This window comes from Paramormyrops kingsleyae, chromosome 1, assembly GCF_048594095.1.
Source record: "Paramormyrops kingsleyae isolate MSU_618 chromosome 1, PKINGS_0.4, whole genome shotgun sequence".
Lineage (NCBI taxonomy): Eukaryota > Metazoa > Chordata > Actinopteri > Osteoglossiformes > Mormyridae > Paramormyrops > Paramormyrops kingsleyae.
Window position 1 is genome coordinate 51,452,501 of NC_132797.1, and position 12,157 is coordinate 51,464,657.

A 12,157-nucleotide genomic window follows, 5' to 3' on the forward strand; every position below is an offset into this window, starting at 1 on the left:
TGACTGTGGGGGCCATTGTAGTAGTGAACTCATTGTCATGTTCAAGAAACCAATTTGAAATGATTCGAGCTTTGTGACATGGTGCATTATCCTGCTGGAAGTAGCCATCAGAGGATGGGAACATGGTGGTCATAAAGGGATAGACATGGTCAGAAACAATGCTCAGGTAGGCCGTGGCATTTAGACGATGCCCAATTGGCACTAAGGGCCCTAAAGTGTGCCAAGAAAACATCCCCCACACCATTACACCACCACCACCAGCCTGCACAGTGGTAACAAGGCATGATGGATCCATGTTCTCATTCTGTTTATGCCAAATTCTGACTCTACCATTTGAATGTCTCAACAGAAATCGAGACTCATCAGACCACGCAACATTTTTCCAGTCTTCAACTGTCCAATTTTGGTGAGCTCGTGCAAATTGTAGCCTCTTTTTCCTATTTGTAGTGGAGATGAGTGGTACCCGGTGGGGTCTTCTGCTGTTGTAGCCCATCCACCTCAAGGTTGTGCGTGTTGTGGCTTCACAAATGCTTTGCTGCATACCTCGGTTGTAACGAGTGGTTATTTCAGTCAAAGTTGCTCTTCTATCAGCTTGAATCAGTCGGCCCATTCTCCTCTGACCTCTAGCATCAACAAGGCATTTTCACCCACAGGACTGCCGCATACTGGATGTTTTTCCCTTTGCACACCATTTCTTTGTAAACCCTAGAAATGGCTGTGCGTGAAAATCCCAGTAACTGAGCAGATTGTGAAATACTCAGACCGGCCCGTCTGGCACCAACAACCATGCCATGCTCAAAATTGCTTAAATCACCTTTCTTTCCCATTCAATTTCCCCACGGGGATCAATAAAGTATCAATTATTATTATTATTATTATTATTCTGACATTCAGTTTGGAGTTCAGGAGATTGTCTTGACCAGGACCACACCCCTAAATGCATTGAAGCAACTGCCATGTGATTGGTTGATTAGATAATTGCATTAATGAGAAATTGAACAGGTGTTCCTAATAATCCTTTAGGTGAGTGTGTGTGTGTATATATATATATATATATATATATATATATATATATTAGTGCTGGGCAAGTTAACGCGTTATTATCGCGTTAACGCAGTACTTTATTAACGCCGACAATTATTTTATCGCGAATTAACGCAGTTTATTATATTAGTAGTAGTATTATTTTGAAAGTCTGTTGCTCGCTGGCTCTGAATCAGAGCATGTGAGCGGAGTGGAGGGGAGCGCGAAGCGGTTTTTTAATTAAGGCTGGAGCGGTCGCTCTGTCTCTCCAATTTCGCTCCGATACCGCTCACACTACGATTCTGAGGCGCGCCCAAATCTACCCAGAATTCATCTGTACAACTATCAAGACTGTTACACAAATTGGAACGAGATGGAATTCGCAAAGTATTTCACAAAGGAAACTGATAAATCATACAAGTGTACTATTCTTATCAAACGTATAGATGACAATAATGTAGAGCAAGAACAATAATGTGGTGAAACTGTTTCAGTGAGTAAAGATTCACTTTGGAATCACTTTTCTCAGAAACATGAGAGGGTGCTACACGAACAGGCGGAAGCCAAAGCAAAATGCAAGCAAGTTTTATATGGTTGTAGCATATCAAGTCTATAGTAAATTAAAGTATAAAAGCCTATAAAGTAAAGATCGGTAATCAAATAAATTCATTTTGTCATTCAAAGTAGGTCTAATAGGATTTTTTAAATTTCACGTAACGCTGTCAGTGAAATTTTATTTTATAGAGACGCAGCAGCAGCATCAACAGAAAAAAATTGAGAAATTTAAAACGTGCATGTATATTTAGGCTATTAAGCCCACTGATTCCTTTATTTTTAAGCCTATTTTTGCGTGGAATGCCATTGCCAAACCTGTCTGTTGTTGTCTATATGTTGCTTAAAAATAAATATTTTCTGTTCTGAGTGGCAATGTTGCCGTTGCTCATATTTCTTTATGACATAAGGCTTCGGTTTAAGGTGACTTTTGTAAGGCATGCAGATTATTTGTCCCTCTTTTAAATTGGAGCGAGCGTGGAGCGATTTGACTGGAGCGGGAGGAAATTTTAGTGGAGCCAGGAGCGGTGTTGAGCGGAGCGGCTTAGTGCGAATTAGAGCGGAGGAGCGGGCGGAGCCAACAGCCTCGTGAGCGAGGAGTGGAAATTCTCACCGCTCCACTCCGCTCACATGCTCTGCTCTGAATACACCTACAAACCATGGGTCACAGGAGGGGAGGGATGTTGATCAGTACTGGCTTGGAATGGGCTTCATCACGCGTTTCAATCAATGAGAGCATTTGGGGTGGGGCTAAGACTGCTGCATTGTTACATGTGCTTTTATTCAGCACAAACTCAGCACCAATAATCTGAGACCACTTAAAATGTTATTATTCTATTTTTTGTTAAAATCTTTAAACATATACTTTTCAAAAACCTATTTTCAGACATGCTAAGAAATTGTAAAAAATCACATTATAGACATTTCTAGGTAAGACTTTTGAGCTCTGAAGCTTAGACACAGAGGTTGGCTACACATAGGTGAAAGAGACATTCTGAAATTTTATGTGGTTTGGTTACTAAAGTGTTAGAATTTTGGAGTGACACTCTTTTTCCTCAAAGTCAGTGGCTTTCACAATGAATATTGATTGAAACGCAAGAAAGTAGCAACAATAAAATCCCTTTCACAGTTTATTGGTAGATGGAATGAAAAATGAAACTGTGACCATATAAATATAGAAAGCGATAAATATGATGCAGTGACTATTATTAACACTTGGGACGAGGGCATCGTCAACCGCGTATCTTTCTTGTGTATTTCAGTTTATATCTCGCTGAAATCATTATGTAGAATCATGAAAAAAACACTGACTAAATCTGTAATCGGTCTTCTTTTCAAAACTTCCATTGTTGGAAGTATTAAAGTTTTTTAAATTAGGTTAAATAGGCAAAAAAGCAAACTGTACCACCTTTCTTTGTCTTACTTGCATCAGGAGTGTATAGGACTGCTCTCAGCTGAAGATCACTATTCACATTCTAAATAGGATGGGTTTGAACTGGCGATCTTGTGATTACAGGCAGACAGGCTTAGCACACTGAGCCATGGACACAGGTACAAGAATCGCTGCTGAAAATGGCAACAATTTCTACCTATATATATTTGAAAAGTAGATCGTCCAAGGTTTCTGAGGGTGTTTTTTAAATGTGTATATGACAAAAACTCGCAGTGTTATTTAAATGATTTGGTGAAATTTCTGTCAGGCGGGACCGCCGACCCCAGAGGGTTAAAATAAAGTGCACAAAACACTACTTTTGAATTCATTATTAAATTTTGCACATAACATTGCGATTAATCACGATTAATCAGACAAATCATGCGATTAATCACGATTAAAGATTTTAATCGTTGCCCAGCACTAATATATATTAGTGCTGTCAAATTATAAAAATTTTTAATCAGATTAATCACAGGGTTGCTGTGGATTAATTTTGATTAATCACGATTAAATATCATTCATTTTTAATCTTTATTAATAACATTTCATTCTGCATGAGAAAACAGACTCAAGAAAATAGGGAATATTCGCACATTCCATTTGCCTCGGGATCCGATATATATATATATATATATATATATATATATATATATACACATACACACACACACACACACACACACACAGTCATTGACAAAAGTCTTGTCACATAAGGACAGAGTAAGTTAAAAAAGCATATAATTTTATTTCTAATCAATCAATTGTTACAATGAATGGATCAATTTAATGCCAAGGGCTTTCACATTCATAACTGGGTACAAAATGAAACAGTCAAAAAGTGTCCTGAAGTTCACAGCTTGTTAAAATCCATAACACCTGTTTTTGCAAGGACAAAAGTCTTGTCATGTCTTTTAATGATTCAACCAATCACAGATTAGAACCCGCATGAACTCAAAAATCACCCAGAAGTTTGGTGGAGGAAAAATCATGGTTTGGGGTTACATCCATGGGGGTGTTCGAGAGATCTGCAGAGTCGATGGCAACATCAATAGCCTGAAGTATCAAGATATTCTTGCTGCCCATTACATTCCAAACCATAAGAGAGGGCAAATTCTGCAGAATCTCATACTTCAGCCTCCACATTGAAGTTCCTGAAACTGAAGAGGATCAAGGTGCTCCAGGATTGGCCAGCCCAGTCATCAGACATGAACATGAACATTATGTCTGGGGTAAGATGAAGGAGGAGGCTTGGAAGACGAAACCAAAGAATCTAGACGAACCCTGGCAGTCCTGCAAAACTGCTTTCTTTGCCATTCCAGAGGACTTCATCAACAAGTTATTTCAGTCATTGCCAAGACATATGGATGTGGTCCTCCAAGCTCATGGGAGTCATACACATTATTGCTTTTTTTTCCCAAGGCACCATGACTTTATGTTCTGATGTTATTATAGCATGTTTGTGTATTTTAAATGAAGTATATGTATAATTTCTACATTATTTTTGTATATGACAAGACTTTTGTCCATGCAAAAGTTGACCTTTCTGTTCTAATTACATGACAAAACTCAATGAATGATGCAAAACTTTATTTTGGTATAATAAGCATAATCTAGAGGGCTTTACCTTTTCTTATAAGCCATTTCTGATTCCAACTGATTAACTACAGGTCAAGTTGTTATTTGTTGTTCCTACAACTTGGTTAAGTGACGACTTTTGTCAGGCACTGTATGAATGTATGTATGTGTTTATTAATTTTATGCATATGAAATGTAGGAGATCTTTAATATTTATAAAACATTCCTTTTGGAGCTAATAAGAAGGCAGACAAAACCTTTGGAAATTCTGGGTAATGAGAATATTAAATTCTTTATAGAACTGTAAATTTATTGCGTACACATTACCTGCAATGGCATAAAATTGCCTGCACTTGCAATTGCAAATTGCCTGGCAAACTGTACTCTGATATATTTTCCGCATTGCCTACAATGTACAAAAAAGTGCCGCTTGCAAAATATCTCAAGGCAATGCACATTGTCTGTGTGGCTGTGAGAGCTCGACTTTGCCTAGTTGGACTTCTATTATATGGAGCTAATAAATCTTTAAGATATAATATTCCATCTCGGCTCAAGTGGTATCTTTTGAAAAGAATGTCATCCGGCAACAATAAAGGATCTTGCCGATCACGCAAAACCCTTGCAATTTGAAATTCCCTTCTTATTATTTGTGCACCGATTGCAATTGGTCGCTCATCCATAAATGGCGAGGCCATGACCGAATGGATTTCCATGCACGGACACTGATTAAGTGTGTGAGCTAATCCTTGTTTACGTAGAACAAACCTGCTCCGAGTAGGCTTGAGGATTTGGATGTGCTGCTATGACAACACATCCAGCAAGAGTTTAAAAAAACCGACAGATCCAGGATCATGCCAAATTGTCAACAATTACATCCGGCTAATAGAGTAATTCATGTACGAAAAATACCCTCTTGGTCTCCACAATGTGGTAAATACAAATCCACAGAGACATACGCACTCACACACACTCTCTCTCACACGCACGCACTCACACACACACACACACACACACACACACACACACACACACACACACACACAGAGTGCATGCAGGCAAGTAAGTGCACCTGACGGCCCCAGTGCTTCATGGGATAGCAGCTTTGCCACTGTACCAGCGGCAACACAGGGAAGCAGTAAAAGAGGAGGGGACCCTACAGAGCACAGAGACTTACCAGAGGGAGACATGTGCTCGGCGTTGGCCCGACAACAGACCCTGAGTGGCAGGTCGCACATACGCAGATATGCCTGCAGGGGAAAACACACATCAGATGAGGGTTGTGGCGGCATCTGTTGCTTCCTGGTTCACTGAATTTTATACATGCCTCATTGCGGGAGTCAGAAGTACAGGTCACCATGGTAGCCATTAAGTAATTCACCCCCTATCTGATGTCATTTCCATTGTGAAACACGACTTGAGGCAGAGACAGACAAGAGCTGAAAATCCTGAGGCTTGCTCCTCCAAGGACAGGGTCTGGATGACTATGGCAGTGTCTAATGAAGGCAATCAGACCCCCCATGGGGAAACATGCAACAGGCATGGCCCCAGGAAGCAGCAGGCAACCAGACCCCAGGACACTAGCAAGCATGACTGGGATCATCACTTCCTCCCTGAATAACATACAGTGGTGCTTGAAAGTTTGTGAACCCTATAGAATTGTCCACATTTCTGCATAAATATGACCTCAAACATCATCAGATTTTCACACAAGTCCTCAAAGTAGATAAAGAGAACCCAGTTAAATAAATGAGACAAAAATACTTCATTTGGTCAATTATTTATTGGGGAAAATTATCCAATATTACATATCTGTCAATGGCAAAAGTATGTCAACTGTTCATTCCAGTATCTGGTGTGACCCCTTTTTGCAGGAATAACTGCAACTAAACATTTCCAGTAATTGTTGATCAGTCCTGCACATCAGCTTGGAGGAATTTTAGTCCATTCCTCCTTACAGAACAGCTTCAGTTCTGGAATGCTGGTGGGTTTCCTCTCATGAACTGCTCACTTCAGGTTCTTCCATAACATCTCAATTGGATTAAGGTCAGGACTAGGCCATTCCAAAACATTAACTTTATTCTTCCTTAACCATTCTTTGGTAGAATGACGTGTGTGCTTAGGATCGTGGTCTTGCTGTACGACCCACTTTCTCTTGAGATTCAGTTCATGGACAGATGTCCTGACATTTTCCTTTAGTATGTGCTGGTATAACTCAGAATTCAATGTTCCATCAATGATGGCAAGCTGTCCTGGCCCAGATGCAGCAAAAAAGGCCCAAACTATGATACTATCACCACCATGTTTCACAGATGGTTCTTATGCTGGAATTCAGTTGTGTTTTCCTGTCTCCAAACATAACACTTCTCATTCAAACCAAAAAGTCCAGTTTTGGTCTCATCCGTGCACAAGCCTTCTTGTCCACGTGACCGTTAGCCAACTGCAGACGAGCAGCAATGTTCTTTTTGGAGAGCAGTGGCTTTCTCCTTGCAACCCTGCCATGAAAACCATTGTTGTTCAGTGTCCTCCTGATTGTGGACTCATGAACATTAACATTTGCCAGTGCAAAAGAGGCCTTAGGTTGCTTAGCAGTTACCCTGGGGTCCTTTGTGACCTGGATGAGTATTACACGCCTTGCTCTTGGAGTGATCTTAGTTGGTTGACCAATCCTGGGTAGGGTAACAATGGTCTTAAATTTCCTCCAGTTGTACACAATGTGTCCTACTGTGGACTGGTGGAGTCCGAACTCTTTAGAGATGGTTTTGTAAATTTTTCCATCCTGATGAGCATCAACAACCCTTTTTCTGTGGTCCTCGGTTATCTCCTTTGTTCGTGCCATGATACACTTCCACAAACATGTGTTAACACTTTGATAACTTTAACAGGGTGCCCAAACACACCTGATTGTCATTCCATTGATTGAAGACACCTTAATTTCACCTTCAAATTACCTGCTAATCCTAGAGGTTCAGATACGTTTGCCACTGACAGATATGTAATATTGGATCATTTTCTTCAATAAATAAATGACTAAGAGTAAGATTTTTGCTATCAGTATTATCAGCTAGTATAACCTGTAACAGGCACGACAGAAACCTCATTTTGCTGTAGGAGATTATATGAATGTTAATCTAACCTCATTTTAAAAAATCTTATCTTTTTCAGGTGTTGGCAACAGCAGCTGATATAGAAAAAGAATTGTCACTTCCAGACTCTCCAAGACTTATTGTCTTAGGTACTGTAGTATAGACACAACAGTGTATGAACTGTACAAGTAAGGAAATGAAATGTTTCCGTTGTCTAGTCCATCCGGTGAATATGCTATGTAGAAAACTAGAAATCACATACAACCCCAATTCCAAAGAAGTTGGGATGTTTGCATTAGTACATACGGCATGGGCAGCTTGCATATCTGGAAAGGCACCATCAATGCTGAAAGGTATATCCAGGTTCTAGAGCAACATACAGTATGCTTCCATACAGATGACTTTCAGGGAAGCCCTTGCATGATCTCTTTCAGGGAAGCCCTTGCATTTTCCAACATGACAATGCTAAACCACTCACTACATCAATTACAACATAATGGATTCAGATAAAAGGGTCCAGGTACTGAAGTGGCCTGCCAACGGTACAGGGGTCATTCCGTGGAATCGGTACATTTTGCATCCCAGAGAAATATCATAAAATCACTATGATACTAGATACATGCATAATTTGAAAACATAACATTAGCATGTCTTCTATCATCAATACTACCTCAAAATTAAGTAAATTAAATATTATGGTCCATGGTTAAATTTGCATTTATGTTGATAAGGCAGGGATTTTGGCCTGTCCCTCACTACGAAAGTTATTTTTCAATAGTAAATTGTTGGAAAAATGATAAAAAATTTTTGTCCGGTTGTTTCAGCATACTACAGTGATGAACTGTAAATAAGATAAATAACATAAGGCTATTTAGTTTGTTTAATAATATAAACCTGTTCTATCGGAAAGGTAGCCTTAAATGACTTCTGTTGCGATCTGGAGCTATATAGAAAATGAAATTAAATAAAATTAACTTGGGGCGCCCACCTAATAGAATGGTAGGGTAAACACGTTGTGGTATATGTAGCCGCATTTCTAGCCTCATAATAGCTGATTGTGTTGACAACCACGACTTCCCCTGCGTTCATTTAAACACATGTGCGTGTGTGAAGGGACGGGGCGGGTAACGCAGCCGGCAGTAACGCCTATGGTTGCAGTTATTAGTTATCCAATCCGACAGTAAACGGCTCATTAATAAGAATATTCTCAGAGTTATGGTCCCGAAATAAAATCCCGAGTCCATGACAAGAACGAGTACAAATACGGCTGATTCAAAGACAAGATCGAGACCTTCAAAAACTGGTCTTGAGTACTACAACATTTGATATTACTATAAATTTCTATCGTGAAGAAATGAAGCAGTGGTGTAGTGGTAACAAGAAATTTAAGGTGGGTAAACTATATGCACAGCAGTAAAAACGGTGGGTAACTATATCATTAACATTAGTGATCTTAAAAAAGGTGACTAAAAGCTGTTTTGTAAATTTAAAAGGTGCGTAAATGGCGTTTATGTGCATTTACTTTTTTCTTTTATGGCGGTCGGCATCCAGCTTAATGGTACTTTACTGCCACCGCGGCTTTGGTTAGCTTACTGCTCCCAAATTAGGAGGTCGCCACTGTACTTGTGTATAATAACGTAGACCCAACTAATCGATTATTAAATTAGTTGGCAACTATTTTAATAATCAATTTTAATCGATTAAATTGATTAGTTGTTGCAGCCCTAGTTGTTTTGATTAAATTGTTTATATTTATACTTCAATACACTTTTAGTATGCCATTAAGTGCAGTAGAAAAGCAAAGGCATTATCGCACTTGCCGAGACCAAGATCCTGAGAGAAGGGCAAAGTACCTTGAATGGGAGAGGAAGAAATGGAGGAGAGACAGAGAACAGGGGAAGAAGAAATCCATACACGAGTGTAGTGAGAGAGCAGAGGTTACAGCGGAGAAAATGGAGACAAGCCCAGGCAAAGAGCAGAGCAGCAAAAAAGGCAGTTTCAGTTGCACTCAGCAGCTTATCTACTCCTCCAGTGAGCCCAGAAACATTACAGGCAAATCAAGAGGCTGGTCCTTCAAGGTTAGAACAATGAAAAAATAAGTCGCTATACACAAGCCATAAACAGTATAGTGCAGGTGTACATGCAGGTATACATATAACATGCACAGGTAAAGAGTATTAAGAAGCAGTGCAATTCTGCATGGAAGAATGCATTCAAGAACAGACCCATAACAAGTACAAGATATATTCCAGATGAGCCTGAGTAGCATTATCAAGGCATTATCACCTTTTGTGTTTATGGTTATTTTTCAGGCAACACACTGCAGGAAGAAAGTGACGTAAAATACACCAGAAAAAAATACATTCTCTGCTGCTTTGTCTAGAAAAAATCCTGCAAAAGGAACGTAAAGAGAAGGAGAAATTCAAGAAAAGATACCAAAGACTGCTGGGAAAAAAAACTGTCTCCAAGATAAACCGTGAGTTCCATCCTTTGCCCAAAGCAGTCAGAAAACGTCTCCTTTTCCACACTGCCTTTACTAAAGACATCAGTAACCAGTATCACAAAGCCAGAGGTGAAAAAGAGAAACAATTAGTTGCAAAAATATGTGCAGGAGGAAAGATACGAAAATACAGGCTCAGAAAATATGCACAAACACTTTTGGATTTCTCACAAAAAAGATGGAAATACTCTGACAAAGACCAATTCACATTCAAACGAAAAAGAAACACTCGGACAGCTGATGAAATTAAGAATTGTGTGAAGCAGTTCTTTCAACGGGATGATGTGAGCCGTTTGACGACTGGTAGGAAGCAGACAAAGACAAGGTCCCTCACTAGTTGAGAGGCGCAGGGATTGCTGGGATTGCTGCGAGGATTGCTGGGATTGCTGCGAGAGAGTGGTGTTGAGCTGCAGCGATTGTTTGGGATTGTTTTTTTTGGAGTGTTTTGAGTGTTTGTGTGCTTTACCTGTTTACGTGGGTGGCTGTTTATTTCTATTTATTGTTCTTATTTCGGTCAGCGTGAGTGCTTGTCTGTCCTGTCTGTTAATCAACAGCGCGATTATTACCGACAGAGAGCTGCGGGTGTCGCGTGCGCGGCGTTTTTCTGTCCGCGTTTAAACTCCGTAACAAACACCCGCGGGGCGATTATAACTAATAACATCTAACGTCGGTATCGCTACCAAGCGTCGGAAAAGGACAGTTGCTCCTGAGCTTTGCTCGGTCGCCAGTCGGGGCCGGGAGGACATTTTCCACTTTTTTCCCGCTCCGGCAGTAGCCTGCTGTGAGGGGGTTTTTGTGGTTTTTCGACCTCCCAAGAGCAACTTCGATTTCGCCTTGTTTTTAGTTCATACTTGGTTCAGGCAGAAGTTCTTCTGGTAAGTAGTAGTAAGTTTATCAGGTTTAAAATTTTTAATAAAATAATAATTAAGTTCCGTCTTAACACAAGTAATAACTTATTTTAGTGTACTCCGCACGTTACTGCATTTATTGTTACGCAAATTAATCTTTATAGTTAAATACACTATATAAATTTACTGGGCTGGGAGTACGGGGTCATAGTGAGTTAGTTAATTATGGGGCCAGCTCAGTGTTGCGTTTGCAAGATGTTTGCCCTTCTGGACGTTAGTGTCCAGTCGGACTTCATCTGCGAGCGATGTAAGCTAGTGGACTCACTCATGGTCAAGGTTCGCGACCTTGAGGAGCAACTGGCTCGCATCCAATGCAACAGTGAGTTAGATGAGCTAGTTGATACGCCGTTTAGGGAGACGGTGTGTACGCCACTAACGGGGGGGAGGGAGAATGAAGAGCAGAGAGGTCGAGAGAGCTGGGTGACCGTAGGTCGTAGACGCAGGAAAAGGCGTACACACGTTACAGAGGCGGCATCACCTGAGGTGTCTGTGTCTAACAGGTTTCAGGTGCTTCCAGCTTTAGAGCCGGAAGGGACTGGGGAAGCAGGTGGGCCCTTGGGCACTGAGGAGCCCCCTCCCCCCAGAAAGAGGGAGGTTGTGGTAGTGGGGGATTCAATTATTAGGGGAGTAGACAGTTATGTGTGCACGCGTGATAGAGGGTCCCGTACGGTGTCTTGCCTGCCTGGTGCCCAGGTAGGAGACCTTCCAGATCGTGTGGACAAGCTTTTGGCCCCAGCTGGGGTGGATCCAGTTGTCGTGGTGCATGTTGGCACCAACGACATAGGCAAGGGTAGAAGGGCTGTTCTGCAGGATAAATTTATAGAAGTCGCCAATAAGCTTAGAAGCAGAACGTCCATGGTGGTATTTTCCGAAATACTCCCCGTGCCACGCGCAAGTGAGGCTAAGTTAGCTGAGATAAGGAGATTAAATGCGTGGCTAAAAGGATGGTGTAGGAAAGAGGGGTTTAGGTTTATGGGGCACTGGAGGACCTTCTGGAACAGGTGGGACCTGTTCAAGCCGGATGGGTTGCATCTGAACCGGAGGGGAACCAGTGTACTGGGAAGGCGTATTTGTAGAGTAG

The 12,157-nt window shown here is 40.9% G+C and overlaps 1 protein-coding gene across 3 annotated transcripts in view; it reads right to left on the bottom strand.

Annotated features, from left to right (window-relative positions):
* The window catches only part of mtx2 (metaxin 2), a 48,351-nt gene that overhangs the window by 7,982 nt on the left and 28,212 nt on the right, over positions 1 to 12,157 (bottom strand). For all 3 annotated transcript variants that reach the window (XM_072716474.1, XM_072716480.1, XM_072716472.1), the window contains one exon: positions 5,760 to 5,832. In XM_072716474.1, coding sequence (XP_072572575.1) covers positions 5,760 to 5,832 — 73 coding nt within the window. The remainder of the gene's footprint in view (positions 1 to 5,759; positions 5,833 to 12,157) is intronic.